Below are 20,642 nucleotides of genomic sequence, written 5' to 3'. Positions count from 1 at the left end.
GAATGCAAGAGTTCCAAGGTCGTTTAACAGCCTTGGGCGATATTGTAATGAATGACTTACATCTTGCCACAATAGATATTTTCGTCAAGAATTAAAATATAAATTCATTTGGGCAAAGATTGTTATTGTATCAAATAATGTTTGTGTGACAAATAATATAAGGCCATGGAATCAATATCTTTGATTGCTCTCATTAGGTGTGATGCTCAGGGATTGTTGTGCGGAGGTTGGTAATTGAAGATTATAGAGGACGTTTCATTGCTTGGAGAAGCTTTTCGGCTGTGTGGACAGGTTTTGTGTGGTTATAACTTATAACAATAGTTCAAATTTCCTCTGAGGTGCAATCTGGAGCAATATTGATATTCAAGGGAAGAAGTTGTAGGAAAGCATCGTTTTTGAGATACTAACGAGTCAGAGGCAAAGTAACGATGGGAGTAGTTCTTTGTGGCGTGTGAAGGGCATTGAGTACCCAACATAACCTGTCATCGACTGATCTACTATTGTTGGAGCCTAAATGGTGATTTTCATCTCCAAGTGGGAAATCTTCGCACAAAATGCTAGTGCGTGTAACGTAGGTGGAATGTTTTTATATGCCCGTCTATTCTAAAGGTATTTACTGCATAATATTCCTCATGACAATAATCACGATCACCATTTTTGTGCAACTTCACTCTTCCAGAAAGGCCCACCACATTTGCCATCAGTGCCGTTGTCAATAAAGTTCGAATATTAGTTCTTGTACGTTAATAAGTTTTTGTGGGAGTTTGTTCTAATTGAATTGTAGTCGTGTGGAGATGTCTTTGAAAAGTGAACATTATTTGACTTTTTATGCTATGTAACTGTTAGCACTAGTAGAAGTGGATTATGCCATTACAAGAACTTTTTCGGGGGTCTTTGTCATGCCCCCTCTTTAGCTTTGTATAGCAGTGACATGAGAGTTAGCCTATCATGGAGTCTCATAGGCTGGTAGTGATGATTAGGGACTTAGTCAGGGTTTTTAGTGTCCAAATTTGGTATTTTAGGCAATAGTAGATCAGTTGAGAGCAGTTCCTTGATTTTAGGAGGAGATTCCTACCTTTTAGGAGGTTGTGACATTTTCTAGAGTTGAAGTTCTATGAGATTGCCCTTGATCTCAATTTCATGAGATTTGGGCGTATTCCCTATTTTTTAGGAGTATCCCTATATTTGAAGGTGAGATTGCTAGTTGGCCTAGGTTGTCCGGTATTTTAGTCATAGGTAGGTGACAAACTCAGTTTCATGTTTTGGAGGTGTTTGGGTTGTTTCTTGGCTACTTGGGAAATATTTTAATATATTTAAATATTCTCCTAAGTTAGCTTTTTAATAATTTAACTAAGGCTAACTATTTAGCCATTTTGGAGTAATAAGGAGTTTTCTGGCTCCATTTGGATCGATTTGCCTATGTGTGATAGCTCGTTGAAAAGAGCTTAGTCTCTACTATTTGATTATCACTTGTCGGAACTTATTTGATTGTTGGAGCTATTTGTCATTAATAAAGTAATGATTTCTCTCTATTTGTATGCCTTTATTTGGGAAATAATGTTATATTATAAAGTTCAAATAAAGTCCACTTTAGGGTTCTTTTAGGGTTCGATTTGCCTTGCAGAGGGGATATAAGGAGATGGTAACCTAAAAATGAGTATCTTCTATCATTTTGTCAACCTATTTTGGACGCCATTGCTGTGGAAGAGCATTAGGTAACCTAAAAATGAGTATTTTCTATCATTTTGTCAACCTATTTTGGACGCCATTGCTGTGGAAGAGCATTCCTCACCTAGGACACAAACCCTAGTGCTGAGAGCAGATCTGTTGGGATGTAGCCCTCAACAAGATCAAATTCGAAGGTTCTTATGCATATAATTTGATCAAGGCAGGGGATTGATTTCTAGTATTATAGTCACACTTTGTAGGCAGTAGATTTTTAGGGAAGGTGGCCACTTTGGTTCATCTTGGTGTTCTCTATAGCAGCTCACCTGGATCCCATTTTCAGTTGGCATCAACCTTGTTTGAAGCACATCTGTATTGGTACGATTCTGAAATAAATCAGATTCTGTTGGTATGGTTTTAGAATCATTTTCAGATTAGTATGTATTGCTGCATATGATTTCTATCATTTCTATTTTATTAGTTATTGTTATTTATTCATTGTAATTCCTATATTTTGAAAAATACAAAAAGAAAAAAATAACATTCTTTTGCAACTTCTGTCTAGCTCTATAAGATCAAAGAAAAATCTATAGGAAAATATAATTTATATAATTAAACATTATAGCAGCAACAGAGCAAATATCCATTTGGGATGTTTTAGTGGTATTAGAGTTAGATCTTGCTAGCCTGTGGATTTGATTACAAATCTATGCATCCAAGAGTTGAGATACACAGATTTTACATGTGCAGGAGAGCTAAACTTGAGCAAGGTTTTAGAATTGAACAAGGAAATACTATGGTAGATGAACAGAGAGGAAACAAATAGAACACCACTCTTACTTATCCATTGGATAAAAGGCCATTCAGAGATTCACGGCCTCCACAGAAGGCCAAAACCTCACAGCTAAGGGATGGTCAGTTAGCTAAACCTCCTAGGATGGACCCATAGACATGGAATGATTTGAGGAGGAAGAAACTATGCTTCTTATGCAAAGATCCTTGGGAGCTCGGGCACCGTTATATAGGGAAGGGCAAGGTTCATTTGATTGAGCTGACATTTGAGTATGGTGATGAGGAGATACCAGACACTGAGACTGAGGACAGTCCCGAGGAGACTCATTAGGAGCAATCACAGTTGGAGTTGGACATGCCGGAGTCATTGGTAGTAGCCAAAGTGACTATGGCTACCTTATCTGATTATCCTAGATTCCACGCCTTTCGGCTAAAAGGTACATTACAGGGCCAATGAATCATGAGCTTGGTCGATACAGGAGTTACACATAACTTTATTGATCAGAAATTGGTTGAGAAACGTGGGTTGCAATTTGAAATATTTGAGGGTTTTGGAGTAAAGGTTGCAGATGGTACAGTTTTGGGCTACACTAGGAGGATCTCACAGCTTAGTATTCAGATGGGGGATTTTACTTTGATAGATGACTTCAATATTCTACCCTTGGAGGATTATGATGTTATTTTAGGTATGTAGTGGCTACATGGTATCAGAAGGTATATTATTGATCACCACCGTACATAGTTAGAGTTTTTGTTTGGTGGGAAGAAGGTGATCTTGAGAGCAGCTTCAGACAGTGGACCTAAGGAGGTGACTTCTTGTAGGATGGAGTCTATTATTAGACAAGATGATATGATTTGGGCTACACGTTTTGTGAAGTCCAAAATACCTACTCCTTAGGATGGCAGATTATTTCATGTTGATATTTAGTTAGTAATGGACCGACATGGCAGAGTTTTTGGTGACATACCTCCTGGTGTACCTCCGGATAGAGGGTTTGAGCATGGGATAGAAATGGAGGATGGAGTTAAACCAATGATCACCACCCCATATCGTCATCCTAGGGCATACAAGGATTTGATTGAGAAGACCATTCATGAGTTGTTGGACATGGGCTTCATACGCCCCAGCTCTAGCCCCTTTGCTTATTCTGTGGTACTTGTCAAGAAGGATGGGACCTTGCGGATGTGTATAGATTACAGAGCACTGAACAAAAAGAAAATCAAGAATAAATATCCGATCCCACGCATTGATGAGCTTCATGGGGCTATTTACTTCTCTAAGATTGAACTTCGTTTAGGTTATCATTAGAGTCGTGTATGATCAGAGGATGTACACAAGATTGCTTTCTGTTGCCACTACGAACATTATGAGTTCTTGGTGATGCCTTTTGACGTTACCAATGCACCGTCCACCTTCCAATCATGCATGAACCACATCTTCAACAAGCAGTTGAGGAAATTAGTGTTGGTATTCTTTGATGATAGCTTGATTTATAGCCGTACTTGGGTGGACCATCTCAGACATGTGGAGGTATTTAGCATCATGGAGAGTCGGCCTCTATTTGCTAAGTTATCCAAATGTGAGTTTGGACTTAGAGAGGTTTTATATTTGGGACATGTGATAAGTGTTGATGGAGTGAAGGTGCATGAGGAGAAAATTTAGGCGATTCGTGACTAACCCTACCCTCAGAACATTATTGAGTTGCGTGGATTCCTTGGTTTGTGTGCTTATTACAGGAGATATGTGAGGGGTTTCTCTCAGTTGGCAGCACCACTGACAGATCTCACAAAGAAAGGAGCTTTCAGATGGATAGAACAGGCACAGGGGGTCTTTGATAGACTTAAGGAGGTTATGAGTACTTGGCTAGTTTTGGCACTTCTCGATTTCTCGCAGCCATTTGTGTTGGAGTGTGATGCTTCAGGTGTGGGCATACAAGCAGTTTTGATGCAGAACTGGCACCCCATCGCCTATGAGAGTAGGAAGTTGCGGGATAATGAGAGGCTGTATTCCGCATATGACAAGGAAATGTTGGCTATCATACATGCATTAGTCAAGTTCAGACAGTATATTGTTGGCAGTAAATTCGTGATAAGAACGGACCACAACAGTCTGAAATACTTCCTTGATCAAACAGAACTCAATGATAGACAACAAAAATGGGTGAGCAAGATCCAGGCCTATGACTTTGACATTGAGTTCATTAAGGGCAAAAACAATACTGTTGCTGATGCACTTTCTAGGAAACCCTTAGTTGCCACCCTATTTTCATTGAGTGAGATTTCAACAGATTGGAAGGCTCAACTTTTAGTTGAGTACTCCAAAAATCAATATGCATGTGAGGTCATGGATGGATTAGTTTCAGATGATAGGTACAATGTAGTAGATGATGTCATCTATCACAAAGGCAATCTTCCTTCTTCCTAGATCTCATTTGAAGGAACAAATTCTGTAGGCCTACCATGAGACTCCTTCATCAGGGCACCCAGGGTATAGTTAGACTTACAGGGCAGTTCGGGAGAGATTCTCTTGGAAGGGTCTTAAGGATGACATTCTACGTCATGTTTGGGAGTGTATGCCCTGTGAACAGAATAAGTCTGAGCATATTCACCCTGCTAGTTTATTGCAGCCCTTACCTATACCGGAACAGAAGTGGACATGAATCTCCATGGATTTCATTACAAGTCTCCCTCGCGTACAAGGAAAAGATTGCATATACGTGGTAGTTGACAGGTTGACTAAATATGCCCACTTCTTTCCTATTGCAGTTGACTTCACAACATCTCAGGTAGTAGAGTTATTTTTCAGAAAGGTGTTTAGGCTACATGGTCTTCCAAAGACCATCGTGAATGACATGAATAGCAGGTTCACGATTTCTTTTTGGCAAGAACTTTTTAGACTCACAGGTACGGAATCGACACCTAGTACCAGCTACCACCCACAGATAGATGGGTAGACCGAGATTGTTAATAAATGGGTTGAAGGGTATTTACGCAATTATGTGTGAGGGCAACAATGGACATGGGTGCATTGGTTGCACTTGGGCGAGTATTGTTATAATACTACGTATCATATGTCGATTGTGATGACTCCATTTAGAGCTCTCTACGGTTACGATGCTCTATCTTTTGTTGATCTGGCGGTTAGTGACAACAGGGTTCTTTTGGCACAAGATTGGGTGCAGGAAAACCAGGACATCATGAGATCTCTCATAGAGAATCTTTAGCAGGCACAAAATCAGCAAAAGGTCTATGCTGATCGACATAGGATTGAAAGGATATTTGAGGTGGGGAATATGGTTTACCTATGACTGCAGCCTTATTGACAGAGCACCCGTAAAGGGGGTGGAGCTGAGAAGCTCAAGCCTCGTTTTTATGGACCATACAAGATTATCAAGCGTGTTGGAGAGGTTGCGTATGAGATTGAGTTACCATCTGGTAGTAGGATTCTTAATGTGTTCCACTTGTCATGTTTGAAAAAGGCACTGGGACACTATATTATACCATCTCCAGTTCTACCTCCATTGGATGAGGAAGGTATGCTAACATTGGTTCCTGAGGAGATTTTGGAAGAGAGGGAATGCCAGCTGAGAAGCAGGGTGATTTGAGAGTATCTGATTTGCTGGAGAGGTTTCCTTATAGAGGATGCCACTTGGGAGGGCGAGACTATTTTACGGCATCCAACTTTGCAGTTGCTTGTGGGCAAGCATCTCCGAGAGGGGAGGATTGTCATGTCCCCTCTTTAGCTTTGTATAGTAGTGACATGAGAGTTAGCCTATCATGGAGTCTCGTAGGCTGGTAGTGATGATTAGGGACTTAGTCAGGGTTTTTAGTGTTCGGATTTGGTATTTCAAGCAGTAGTAGATCAGTTGAGAGCAGTTCCTTGTTTTTAGGATGAGATTTGTACCTTTTAGGAGGTTGTGACGTTTTCCAGAGTTGAGGTTTTATGAGATTACCCTTGATCTCAATTTCATGAGATTTGGGTGTGTTCCCTATTTTTAGGAGTATCCCTAGACTTGAGGGTGAGATTGCTAGTTGGCCTAGGTTGTCTGATATCGGTCATAGGCAAGTGACAAACTTAGTTTCATGTTTTGGAGGTGGTTGGGTTGTTCCTTGGCTACTTGGGAAATATTTTAATATATTTAAATATTCTCTTAAGTTAGCGTTTTAATAATTTAAATAAGGTTAAGTGTTTAGCCATTTTGGAGTAATAAGGAGTTTTGTAGCTCCATTTGGATTGATTTGCCTATGTGTGATAGCTCGTTGGAAAGAGCTCAGTCTCTACTATTTGATTATCATTTGCCAGGACTTATTTGATGCTTGGAGCTAATTGTCATTAATAAAGTAATGATTTTTCTCTATTTGGACATCTCTATTTGGGAAATAATGTTATATTATAAAGTTCAAATGAAATCCACTTTAGGGTTCTTTTAGGGTTCGATTTGCCTTGCAGAGGGGATATAAGGAGATGGTAACCTAAAAATGAGTATCTTTTAACATTTTGTCAACCTATTTTGGACGTCGTTGCTCTGGAAGAGCATTCCTCACCTAGGACGCAAACCCTAGTGCTGAGAGCAGATTTGTTGGGACGTAGCCTTGAACAAGATTAGATTCAAAGGTTCTTATGCATACAGTTTGATCAAGGTAGGGGATTGATTTCTAGTATTGCATTCACACTTTGTAGGTAGTGGATTTTTAGGGAAGGCGGCCACTTTGGTTCAGCCTCGTATTCTTTATTCACCTAGATCCCATTTTCAGCTGGCATCAACCTTATTTGAAGCACATCTTTATTGGTACTATTCTTAAATAAATCAGATTTTGTTGGTATGGTTTTAGAACCATTTTCAGATTAGTATGTATTGCAGCATATGATTTCTATCACTTCTATTTTATTAGTTACTGTTATTTATTCATTGTAATTCCTATATTTTGAAAAATACAAAAAGAAAAATAAAACATTCTTCTACAACTTTTGTCTAGCTCTATAAGATCAAAGAAAAATCTACAGGAAAATGTAATTTATATAATTAAACATTATAGCAGCAGCAGAGCAAATATCCATTTGGGATATTTCAGTCTTTGCTGAGTGCCACATTGCTACGTATGACTGAAGGAGACATAGTAATTATTCTGTGGATGTGTTACCAAGAAATCGTTTCATTCTACTTTTAAAGGTTGTGATCTGTATTTGAATTAAAGATGGATGCTATGTGTTTGAGTTTATCAAATAGGCAATAATCGACAATACTGTACAAGGAGAAATAATTGTTCATTGTAGAATCTCAACACTAGGCATGAGTGTGATGTCTGGAAACCGGAATAGTTTATTGCTGGGTAATTGACATTGTCGTGAGATATTCAAAATCAAATCTTTTTGGAGACCGATACTAATGAAATATTTGTAGGTCCTGAGAGTTCCATAAATTGATATATTACAGATTAAAGAGGGAGTCATTAAAACCTTGTGTCTGTACATATAGAATATTTTCTTGAAGCTGCGAACAAAAGGAATTGTCATAAGGTGAATGCTACTGAATTCCTTGTAGAGTATGGAACACTCGACATCCTAAGAAAGGCCAAAGATTTTATATATTTCTGAAGAAATATGTGTGATTGTCGTTGAAACAGGGGTTGTCGTGTCTAAGCCATTTCATAATTTGCAATCCGTGCATTGTTAAAATGGTCATCTCTATGATCATTATTCACATCTGTTAAGGAGAGTTTTAACAAAAATTGGAGGATGAGCCTCTTGTTGTGTAGCCACGGGATATAGCTTCTTTCATGTTGGAGTGAGTCAGATGAGATTTTAAGCAGAATTATTAGATACCTTCTGGCTGAGAAAGGAATATATTGTTGACAGTTTTTGAAAGCCTGATGGAGGAATGAAGGCGGACAACACTCTAGGTGTGTTAGTTACTGCTAGACCACTGTTGAATAGATATTATCAGGTTTGAGAAGGTGGGTGCTGCCTGGATATAAAGGTAATCATAACAAGCAGATCAGACCACCTTGATTACAGATTTGAAGTGGACATTGGAATCTTCACACCATGACAATAAAAAATTGAGTATTTCAGAATAGCATTAGCACTGTGGAGGTTGCTGTATTTAACCACTTCTTTGAGGGTCTGATTAAGGAACTCTGTGCAAAATTAGAACTGAAATTGATGATTTCTGCATTAAAAGTGACCGAGTTTAGGGGCAATACAGTTGCTACACAATCACTGTTGTGGCGAGGCTTGCTCAGACTATGCGATCTAGAAGCAGAGCAGTAATTTTGAGCACAAACAAGTAAGAATTGTCTCTGCATCCTCAGACAACAGCCACTGCAGTGGTCATTTTAAAGTCAGAATATTAGTTTGGTGGCTACTAAAACAGATCTTGGTAAGGGCAGTGCAAAATATACACCATCTCTTAAAAACTGCTGTGTGCATCACGCATCCAGTGTTGCTATAGTATTGAAGAAAAAGTAGTTTTTGTGACAGAATTAAACTGGTATATAATCTCAGACTGGGCAAGGACTGTATGTTCTTTAAGAGTAATAATAGTTAACCGGATGCAAAGATTCTATTCACGGGCATAGTAGTCACATGACAGACTCAAAAGATCCTGAAAGTCAAAATGGCAACGAATAACACTTTAGCCAAAATGCTTTATGAGACTGGTAGCAAACTTGAGTTGCAATCACTTACAAGGGAGGATGACCTGAACATTCTGATCCAGATAGAAGGATGTTTGTCCATGATATAACAATCACCCCCTGATTTATTGCAGACATCTACTGTTCCTACTGTAATAGGGTTAAGTAAGCACAAGCGGTTGAAGCAATCAAAGGGTGAGGTAAGGCTTTTGGTTGTTTCTTGCCTAATGGAGATCGTAAGAATTTTAGCACCCCACGAACCTTATGAAGAAGACATCATGAAGGAGGTAGTACAAATCTTGTCGAGAGTTTTCAAAATCTTGGGGATAGCAGTAGTCGTCATTCCCATAGAAGAGCTGTTATATTAAAATCATTTGTGGATATCAGATTATGCAATCAGGGATTGTATGATTTGCTACATATCATGTTTCAAAATCTGTTAGGCACAATCAGGGAAGAACACAATGCAGATGTTATTGCAGCCATGGAAGACATTATGGTTGTGACAATTAATGAGAGTGGTGCTCATTTCCAACCACTTCTACAAATGTTGTTAGTGATTTCAAACAGAGAAAAAGGGCTTCCCAAGCTGCTCGTAAGTTGGCCAGCAAGGTGCTCAAACAATGTGAGCCAAAGTTGAGAAGTATAAACAACAACAGTCTAAAGAAGAATTAAGGGGAAGGGAATTACAGATTGTAGGATTCCAAGAAGTGAGCAAGACCAAATGAGGAAAGAGAAGATCTGTTTTACTTGCAGACATTTTTGGTCACATGGTCACACTTGTGAGGGTAACAAGGAGGAAGAGTCAGCTCTAGAAGTGGAGATCAATGTTGAGGAAGTTAAGGACTCGTTAGACTAACTTCAACATGATGAAGTTTATGAGAGGAGTTCCTTTATGGTTAATGATTAGAATTGTTCTAGCATTTTATTTGGTGATTCGGAAGTGGTTATTGACAAGCACTTTCATGAGAAAATCTATCTACGTGATTTGTCAAAAAATGAAAAAGTACCTCTCTATGAGGATGGACTATTTGGAAACAATGGTGTAATAGTTGATGAGATACTATGAACGAAGATAGAAGGGAACTCTGAAAATGGTACAGCTGAAATTAAATCTAGTATTCAAAATATAGAGCAAGATGATGTTACTATAGGGGCTGATTTGAAGGACCAATCTGAAGTCCCATTTCAGGCTGATGAATTTGGAGCGTATAATTTGGAGGATAAGCTGAAAGTATCAAATGAAATGGTCATTGCAGCCTTAGTGCATTTTGACCAAATCCATAAGAGCATTGAAGAGGTGATGTGGGAAATTCAAATGGAGGAAAGAAAAAAAGGGACAGTGAATGGAATTGATAGTGGATATTTGCATACATTCAAACAGGCATTGGAAATGATGAAATCAGATTTGTTGAAGTTGCTGAAAGACAGGGATACAACCTTGAAATACGCTGAGGATAAAGAGAGGGAGATAGATGAGCTATGTCTTCAACTTAGTACGAGACAATACTCGTTACATCAGGCTGAAAATCAGATTTCTAGGACAGCCACTCACCAAGATGGTGACCAAGAACCTAAGAGTAAGGCGATCATACAAATAATAGAAGGAATTCACACCCTTGGTGGGAGTGAAGGGGAGCATAATATATACGCTTCACCTTATCAATATGAGGTTCATTATGATGATGAAGACTTTAAGGACCAGCAAAAAGTAAACCATGAGAACTTTGACTTTTATGACAGGAGTGGTATATCTTCACAATGTCTGTGGATAGATATGAAGCAAGTGAAAATGATTAAGAGATTTCACTTCATGGTGACCATTTCATTAATGGAGATGCTGATGTGAGTGTTGGCTCTTATGGCGATGTTGATAGTTATTACCATTTATCTATCACCAAGTCTTCATGAAATGATGGCTATTTATTTGTTAGCTGGTGAATTTCTCTTTATGCACACTCCAATTATCAGTGGTTGCTACACTTGGTCTGCTGTTATATTTTCAAATTTGGCTCAACCTTTTGAAGATTATGATAGTGATAGGTTGATAGACACCTATATCTACACCCAAGATCATGATGATAGGTGCTTATATGAGTGGGAATTTTTACATATGGGATGCTTTCATTTTTGGTGGGATGATCTCTTTGTTCAGTTGGCTGATTCAGGATAATGATAGGTTGATAGACACCTATATCTACACCCAAGATCATGATGATAGGTTGATTTGGGATCCAAGTGATAACATGATACATGATTTTCATTTTGAGGATTCCATTGAGATACTACACAGTTTGAGATTTGATTCAGTTATGATCAGAGTCATGCAACCTACAGTGGATTGGTACTTCATAGATTGACCTGGGATCCAGGGATCAAAGTGATAGAAGGGTTGCATTCTCACCTTGGGAACTACAACATGACTGATCATGACTTCAGAGTTACCAGTATGGGCCGTAGAGATGTTAGCAGATGGACATGGGACCTTGGTATTGGCTTATGGACTCATGATTGCTTGAGAGCAAGCAATCTTGAGGAGGGAGGACTTGTATTGTCCTCTTTTTGGGACATTAAGAATGCTGAAGTTAAACTCGTAAAATATTAAATTTGACTTATGAGAGTTCAAAGCGAGTTTATAAAATGGGTCAATTTAATATTATTAAGGGGGCTATAAGCTGACAAAGAAGAAGATGACGAAGGATAGAGTAGTGGAAATTTAAGAGTCACAGTCTAATGCATTAAAAGAAGGGAGGGAGACTCATTTTGGGGAGGCTTGGATTTGAGATTTATCTTCTGGTTTCCCTTTAGAGAACGTTGGGAAGCTGCTAGCTTTCTCTTGTTGAGGATCCTGAGGAAGGAAACCTTCGAGCTCTTCTTGGGTGGATTAGACGTAGTCCTGATTCATCTTATCAGAATTCACACGTGGGATTACAGGTGCAATTTATTATTATTTCCAATCTGACTGTATTTTCTGTATTTAAGATTGGACTTGATATTTGGTTATTGTATTGCTGATATATAATACAATAACATATTTTGAGACATTTTAATGAGAATCTACTAGTTTAAATTGCATCATTTCTCTGTTCATGTTCTGGAAATTATTTTGAGAAAATTTGGAGATAATATTGTACTGGGATAGTATAACCAAGCTCATCTACAATTATTGTGGCCCTCTTCAGGAATTAAAGGTGACCCAAACACATCATAACACATCTTCCTAAGCCGTTTTCAACTAAACCACACACAAGATGACATCCTTAAAAGTCGGAATCAAATGTAACATGTAAATAACCAATGTAGCATGTTAACCAGCCCATCCAAAAGCATTATCCAATGCACAAATGCGAACCTTCACATGCCTCGGTAGAGCCCATAACAACATCTAAACTCAACTTCCAATGCAAATCTGGACCAAAAGAATATGCTCCAATCAATAGAACGAACCGAGTCGGCCAGAGATCAACACAAACAATAATGCCAAATTACAGAGTACCACAACTTGTGAGCAAACCAATACTAGAGATCTAAACTGAGACATTGCGCAAACTGTCTGAACATGTTCTCCCAGCTACAACGCCAGAGACAACAATGTGGAACATTCTACTAAGCAGTCTTGATGAACAGCCACACAGTCGGCAAACTACCACCACCATCATAACTGAATTGTGATGACATGAAAACATAGCTGTACACCGTCCATAGAAAATAGACATTATATCCAAAATTACAAGCTGTAATCACCAAATGTGGAGTAATCCAGAGCATTCTCTCATAAGGACATCAAATACTTTTTCTCGCATATTCTAACTTCCAATACTATCACCTTCTGAAATCTACACATGCTCAATATCATCACCAGAACTCACATAAACATTTGGAGGCTCATTTCGAGTCCTCTATTAATCACCACACATTAGGTTGACATCAATGGACCACATATGTGGTTGACATCAATGACAGAACACAACTCATATATTGCTAAGTACTTTCTTTCTTCAAGCTATCTTAAGGTTAAAATCAAAATTTCATTTTGAAGACAACAATCAACACTCCAATACACATATTTGAGGCGAAAATGTAGGCAAGTAATCATTTTCATAAATGCAAACCCACTAATGAATGTTGTAAAGTGTGCATATTTATATTGTCAATGGCTTTTAACTTTTTAGTTGAGGTTGGATTAGCTTAGTCTTGGGTTAATTGAGGTCTCATGGCGCTTGCCCTCTAAATTTGGACATAGGCTTTACATCACACACTGTTATGTTTTGTGTTGTCTTGCAAAAAGTAAATTTTATTTCTCACATTCAAAGGCAATTTGAACCACACTGACCACTGATTCTAAAAATCAAACAGTTTTTGGGCTCATTCAATCATCTCCCCTTGTTTTTCATCGGTCCCCATAAGCTGCTGATTCCAAAGTGTCAACGGACTATGAGATGTTTCAAATCAGATACCTTGTGAATCTCTACAAATCTGCCACCTATAATGTGCCATAGTTTACTGATTGATGGCGAGAAACATTTTTTTGAAGTGTGCATACTGCACACTAACCATAAACATCGAAGGGGCCATCATCCCGCCAACTGGTCAATAATGGTGGTGTATGCCGACCATGCTCTTTTTCTTTGGGACCTCCTCCAGGCCATTGGATCAAGACTCTGGGTAAACAGGATTAAAATTATGTAGTGTCCTCCCCATTCTTACCTCATTGTAGACCAATAAAATCAAATAGTTGGTGGAACCTCATGAACTGAAATGTCTTCATCAGCCAAAGCCATAGATTCAGGAAGCCTAGAGTTGTTGAGCTTCCAAGTAACGTATTCCACATAACCAAAAAATTTCATGGGTCCTCAAATGAAAGGAATTGATGGCTTGTGGGTACTCATCCTTCACAAATAACATTTGCCTGCAATAACTTGAATCTTTGGGGAACAAGTTGAGTTTGTGTGTCATGAGGCTGCAAAATTATAGAGTTAAAAGTCATTGTAAATACATGAACTTGGATCCAAAGGATCTGAGAAGACATTTGCATTCAAGTTCAAAGTTACCCCTCAGAAAAAGTGTAGTTAAACTGTAGAGCTTCTCTGCATTCCATTTGGAGAGTTTGAACCTTTATTGCCCATTTAATGTTTGCATTATTAATCCTGTGATGTATTTTGAATTTGATCCTTGGATCTGTATGCCTAAATATTGAATTGAAATTGTATGCTTATGATTGTTTTCCATTCTAAAGCCAAGCAGTTGTGTCCATCTTGAAACAAAACTGTGGTATTTTATTTCTTTTGCAATGTTTGATAATTTGAGGATACTGTGGATCGTAATGCAATCTAAGGTTTTGATGTCAAGGGAGCTGTGATAGCATTATGTATTTCTAATGTCAAATATTGGTCGACTACTTGAAGCCTGGTGTTTACCATTGGTACATATGCATTTTAAGCTACAAAATGATTAACTCGACTACCATGTATTTGAATTTTCAGTTTTCCACAAATAATAAATATAGATGTATAAGGCATTCTAATTTGTTGATTGATGTTCTATATGCCTGTAGTTAGGGTTTAGAATTTTGTTGATTCATTGTTGCTGTAATTTCGTTATGTGCCATAAATTGTAATGTCTCCAGTGGCTTAGCAGTTTCAGTTGGTCATAGAGACCGACTTTATTGCATAAGTTGTCATTTGCTTACTGTTTTTCCTTCTATAGTTGATTTCTAGAATTGACTGGCTGAAAGTTTGTGACTTTTAAATTCAATTCTTTATAATCTTATGAAATCAACTGGCTACAAGTCTGCATTTCTAAAATTTACTTCTATATTAATAAATCTTTGCCGTTTTTTTTTTCCTTTTTTTGAAATTTAATTAGCTACTGGCCTGAAATTCTAAAAGTGACTACAATGTTTTTGCTGATAAAAAAAGGTTCGTACTTGGATTTTATCTCTCTGCTTTTCACTTATTTTCTTATGCATATGCAGGACCTGGATCTGAATGATGTTGTGATTGAAAGTGAAAGGCGTGGCATATCTTTTGATCAATTGCTGACAATCCCTGAGCAGGATGATTGGGTTTATAGTGATGGGAAATCAGCTACATGTGTTGTATTTATTCTTGAAATGTATAAAGAGGCAGGGCTGTTTGATGCTATTGCTAGTTCCATTCAAGTCACAGAGTTCACAGTAAGTTTCAAATCAGCTGGATGCCTTTTGTTTAATCTTTACAAAACTCATGAGCATTTTTATTCTAATTTAAAAGCCCGTGTTTATCTTTTCTGAGCAATTTATCACTTCTGCAGATACGTGATGCCTACATGCTCAAGTTCTTTGAAAACAACATAACCCATCTTCCCAGTTGGTGCAATGAAAATGACGATGTGAAACTACCTTTCTGCCAGGTCCTAGGAGAGTATCGCATGGAATTGCCAGGATATAATACCGTTGATCCATATGCATTCATGAATGAGCACTGCCCATCTTTACCGCCAACTTATGAGAGGCCCAAAGGCTGTTAATTTAGACATTGTAGATAATTTGTCCAAGACGCTGAAGTATACGAGTATTGGTTCTGGGTCATGTAATATAATCATTCATGTGGTATGTATTGGTTAAGGAAGCAATATTTCTTTCTGCATTTTATAGGGTTTACTATGTCCTGTAGAATCGGTGTTGATGACTTATCTACACATGAATCTGTTATGACGGTTCTCTGTTTTTACTTAAAGGGAATGTAACAATGGAAGATGGGAACTGATGTATCATCTGTCAACGATATATATGCACGACTTTCAAAAATACACGGCTCATCATATTCGCACAATAGCTTTTTTAGCATGTGCATCTGTCCACATTAAAACTGGTTGGAAAATAAACCTCAACAACTGGTTGGGAAATAACCCTCAAGTAATGATGTAGCCTTTAGATAAGGAAATTTAATGCTTTTGCGTAAAAGCTGTGTTACGTTACCGATGAGATTCTATAGAATTACAATCACTTGAATATAGAAGAGCATGTTGCCAGTGCCTCCTTCCAATGAATGAGAACTTGATACCTACAAGATTTGTTTTGTTGGAATTACCATTCGAAGCCACTCTCCAAGGGGCATACCATAATTGGACTACTTGGACATGTTGAAAACAAGACAATTTTCCAAAAGTATTACTCGGCATACCATAATTGGACCTACTTGGACATGTTGAAAACACGACAATTTTCCAAAAGTATTACTCGGCAAAACTTGGCTACTTAAGAAGTCATTAATAATGCATTTTTTCATGTCATTTATAATGCATTCTTTCAAAAAAATTCAATGAAGAGACACATTTATTGAGATAGATAGATAGATAGATAGATAAAATTTTAACGTCCACGAGGCCAAAAAATAGCCTATGGGACAGCAAGACAACTCAAGCAGACTTAAGTAGCGCTGTTCGCCTCTTGTGTAGACTAATGATGAGCCCCCCCAATTGCTCAATGTACTCTTCGTTGAACAGGTTATGCCAAGAACTGTCACATATAGTATCCGCAAACTTATCCCTGCTATCCTTGTAGGCCTCACATTCTAGAATAAAGTGCTGTTCAGTTTCCACTTTCCCAGAATTGCAAAATCTGCAAATTCTCTCTTCCCAAGCCTCCTTTGGCCTCTTCCAACGCCCGGTCTCACAACGAAGTTGGTGAGAGTTGGTTCTCAGCTGAGCAATAAGAATTTTAGCTCTCCAAGAAATGTTGGCTCCTATGTACACTTTTTCGAGTTGATCACAAGTGGGGTTGAACTCATTTATATAATATAGTTTCTTCCTCCCAATCTCGCTTCCCCAATTTCTCTTGTAGAATTTCTCCATAACAAAGACCTTTATTTCTTTATTACTTGTGGGGCACATATTGAAATGAATATTCCATTTACTCATCCACTTGATGTTTTGTTGCATCCATGTCCTTTTTCGCTTACATAGTGTGTCACTAAAGACAACTTTCGGCCATCTATCCTCTTCCATTTTTTCGATTCTTTTTAGATAGCTTAAAAGGCGAACCATAGCAAGTGCCTCAATAGGCGCAGCCCCCATTTCACTTAGCATGATGTCATATGGAACAGTGCTTTTAATTTTAAACTTGCTTGTAATCAAGCGCTTTTGGATTCCTTCGATTTGTTTCCATTGTGCTATAGTAGTGCTGCTGGCCCATAATTCACACCCATAAAGAACAACTGGCAGCACAAGAAGACCAAACAAGGTTTGAATAGTTTTCCAATCCCACAACTCCGCTTCACGGCACCTATTCTGAAGAGCGTAGAAAGCCTTCCATCCACCTAATGTCCTTTTATACCTGCAGCTAGACCAGCTTAGTTTATTGTTGAAATCGATGCCAAGGTATTTATATTCCGCAACTTCTTCGAGAACACCTCCATTGTAATAAAATTCATGTTGATGCTGTTTTTTATTATTAGAGAAAATCATAACCTTGGTTTTGCTGATATTGACTTGCATCCCCACCATTCTACAAAAGCGCTCAAGAGAAGATAGATGGTCTTGCAAACCACAAGCAGATTTGGCAATTAAAATGAGGTCGTCCGCATATAGGAGTAGCTTTATAACAAATTCCCCTAGCTGAATGCCTTCACGCTCTTGCGTGTTTAACCACTCTTCCAGTTTGTCAATATATAAACCAAATAAAGTAGGGGATAAAGGGCAGCCCTGCTTGACCTCGATGTCGCTCCTAAAACATTCTGAAATGCCATCTGAAGTTCTGATTTTGACTTTCACCTCTTCGTACATTCTATGAACAGCAGCTCTGAGATGCCTAGGAATCCCCAAGTCTTCCATCCTCAACCAAAGCTTGTCTCTCGGAACGGTATCAAAAGCCTTTTTGAAGTCAACAAAGCAACAAAAAACCTCTTCTTTTTTCTCCCACTCTTTTTCAATAATGTGTCTCAGAGTGACACAGTGATCCACTGTCGAGTGCTTTGGCCTAAAACCAGCTTGCCCTTTAGCACGTTTATGATTTTCTTCTGCCCATTTGCTGATCCTAGTTTCTATCATACTGCCAAAAAGTTTAGCAAAGAGGGGATTGATCATTATAGTCCTGTAGTTGGAGGGATTGTTAACATCACCACTCTTAAAAAGTGGTATTGCAAGGCTGATTGTCCAATCTTTTGGAAACCCTTCCTGGCAGATTTTGTTGAAGATTTCAGTGATGTGCGGTGCAAGAGTTTTCATACCCCACTTCAAATATTCAGCTTGAAGCGCAACAAGGTCTTTTGCTTTGCCTCCACCCAACTTCTTAATCCCTGTCTCTATCTCTTGCACAGTAAAAATATTTGTGGTATCATTGACCAAAGGTGGCTGTCCCACTCCACCCTCTTGTTCATAAAGTTTCTTAGCATAATCAAACCATTGGGTGGCAGTAATATTATTTTCAGTTTGCTTCCTCCTTGGTTGGAGTTCTTTCCAAAAACGTTTGGGGTTATTTCTGCCCAAGAAAATTAGCTCCTCTCTCCTTGTGGACATAAAATCGATTTTTTTCTTCTTTAGGATCTGTTTGTAGGTCTTAATGTCAAGGTTAGTTTTATTTGACTCCCTTAGATTTCTCCTAGCCCTCTTGCATTTTTTATCAAACCATGCATTGGCTGGAAAACAATTAGTTTCAGATTTTCTATTTTTTGCTCTCTTGCATTTTGAAAGAGCCTTGTGAATCAGATTTGATAAATCATGACTATTAACACCATGCTTATACATAGGGTGTCCCATACAAAGTTCCTCAAGAGCAGCCCTGAAAGTGTTACTATTTTCTGAAGTTAACAAAATTCTGCCCTGAGAAGGTGGGTGTTGAGGGCCTTGGATTTTTGCCCCAATCCGTCTATCCTTTGCCCAATACAAATTTACGTACAGTGGTCTATGATCTGATTTGAGATCCCAAATGTGCTCTCCAATTTCAACTTCTTCAATATTGTTATACAAATGCTGCGAACAAATTACATAGTCTACCACACTTGCCCCGTTGTATGTGTTGCAAGTGAAATTGCCCGACTTAGCCCATCTAGCCAAACCATTACAGATTATTAGATCAAATGTGCCACACAAAGTGATCAATTCTTCCCCAAAATGATTGCAGCCTTTAGCATCTTCGGATATTCTATCCCATGGATGATTTCTCTCTTCTGTGAGCCAAATAGGGTTATCATTTACTTCGGAGCTGAAAATACTTGCTTGCCAATTTGCTGTCCTAGCATTGAAATCTCCAACGAGAAGGACATCCCCACGTTGTGAAAAAACAGCAACATCTTTCTTTAACGTAGCATAAGGGTCATTGTGATCTAAACCACACTTTTTATAAATTTTAGATACTTGTGGAGCAAAGTAACAAGCTGCAATCCTGAGAAGAGTGTTATTTTCCACGATTTTGAGCCATATAAATTGTTTATTAGAATCAGTCTTTTCCAGCTGAATGACACGACCTTCTTTTTCTTTTACTAGAACCATTATACCTCCATAACCTTTACCATTTCCCGCTGCCTCATTCCACACTGCCATCTTCCAGTAGCCTTCAAACAATGGGGTCTTACATCCCTCATGCTCATGTGTCTCTATGAGACAAATAATGTCTTTGCCTTCCGCAATAGGCCCTAACCCAGGCCCACGTCTCCACGGATAACCTCTGCAATTCCAACAAACTAAACTTAAGGACGCCTGGGTTAAGCTTGATTGCTATTTATTTTGATGCGAAAGACTCAAAGTTGAGTTATTATCGCTAGGTGTGATTATGGATCTTGTTGTATCGCTGCCTGTTAAGGTGTTTGTTGTTGCACCTTTGTTGCCTTCTTGCTGCCCTTCATTGTAGCGGTGGCCAAAATGAGCAATAACTGCTTTTCCCTTGAACATCCAAGCTCTTTTGCCTTCATTTCTAGCTGATCTGATTTTTTCCATTTCCATCCTTCTTTCTACTTGCTGTCTCATAGTTAAATCCTCCTCTAAAACGAAGCGAGAACCCCACAAAAGCTGTTTTTTGTTAAGTAGATTTTGTTTGTCGCTAATGCTGAGCATGACTACCTTGATTGGCCTATTTCTCTCAGCGTGTGGTTTGCCAACCCTCCAAGCTTGGCAGATTTGTCCTTGCCACAACAGCACATCTTGTAGGAAATCCCTCGTTAGGTCAAGGGTATGTTCGCCTTCCCCATAGTCTTTTATCCCCTTGATAATTATATTGGATGCCCTAAGCTGCCTTTCCTTGACCTCTTTGTCTTGCGTGTTCACACGAATCTTTGCCTCTTCTCTTGCCATATCAGGGTGTTTGCTGTTTTTGTCCCAAGTTTTGGTGACTTCTGCAAAACTCCTTCTCTTCTCTTCACCATCTGCCTTTCCTGGCAAACTAGTGTGAAGAATCGTTTTCTCCTTATTATGAGATGACTCGGTATTTGCTGTGACCTTGTTTGTTTCCAATGTCACATTCAGGTTTTTCCATTCATCCTTCATATTCTGCCATTCAAGCTTTCCGGCTAAAAGTGTTTCTTGCAACATTGAGATTTGAGCTTTTAAAGTGTTGTTATCATCTGCAAGAGTTTTAT

General features: G+C 38.5%; 1 protein-coding gene across 1 annotated transcript in view; it reads left to right on the top strand.

Moving 5' to 3' along the window:
- The window catches only part of LOC149567304 (uncharacterized), a 75,067-nt gene extending 59,187 nt beyond the window's left edge, over positions 1–15,880 (top strand). The window contains exons 6-7 of the mRNA XM_089820485.1: positions 15,068–15,268; positions 15,385–15,880. Of these exons, the coding sequence (XP_089676611.1) occupies positions 15,068–15,268; positions 15,385–15,600 (417 nt within the window). The 3' untranslated portion in view covers positions 15,601–15,880. The remainder of the gene's footprint in view (positions 1–15,067; positions 15,269–15,384) is intronic.
- Positions 15,881–20,642: the final 4,762 nt, after the last annotated feature.

The sequence above is a fragment of the Cupressus sempervirens genome, chromosome 3, assembly GCF_028749045.1.
Source record: "Cupressus sempervirens isolate cs-2001-9-10 chromosome 3, ASM2874904v1, whole genome shotgun sequence".
NCBI lineage: Eukaryota > Viridiplantae > Streptophyta > Pinopsida > Cupressales > Cupressaceae > Cupressus > Cupressus sempervirens.
The sequence above is the reverse complement of the archived record's forward strand: the minus strand, read 5'-3'. Positions and strand labels throughout refer to the sequence as shown.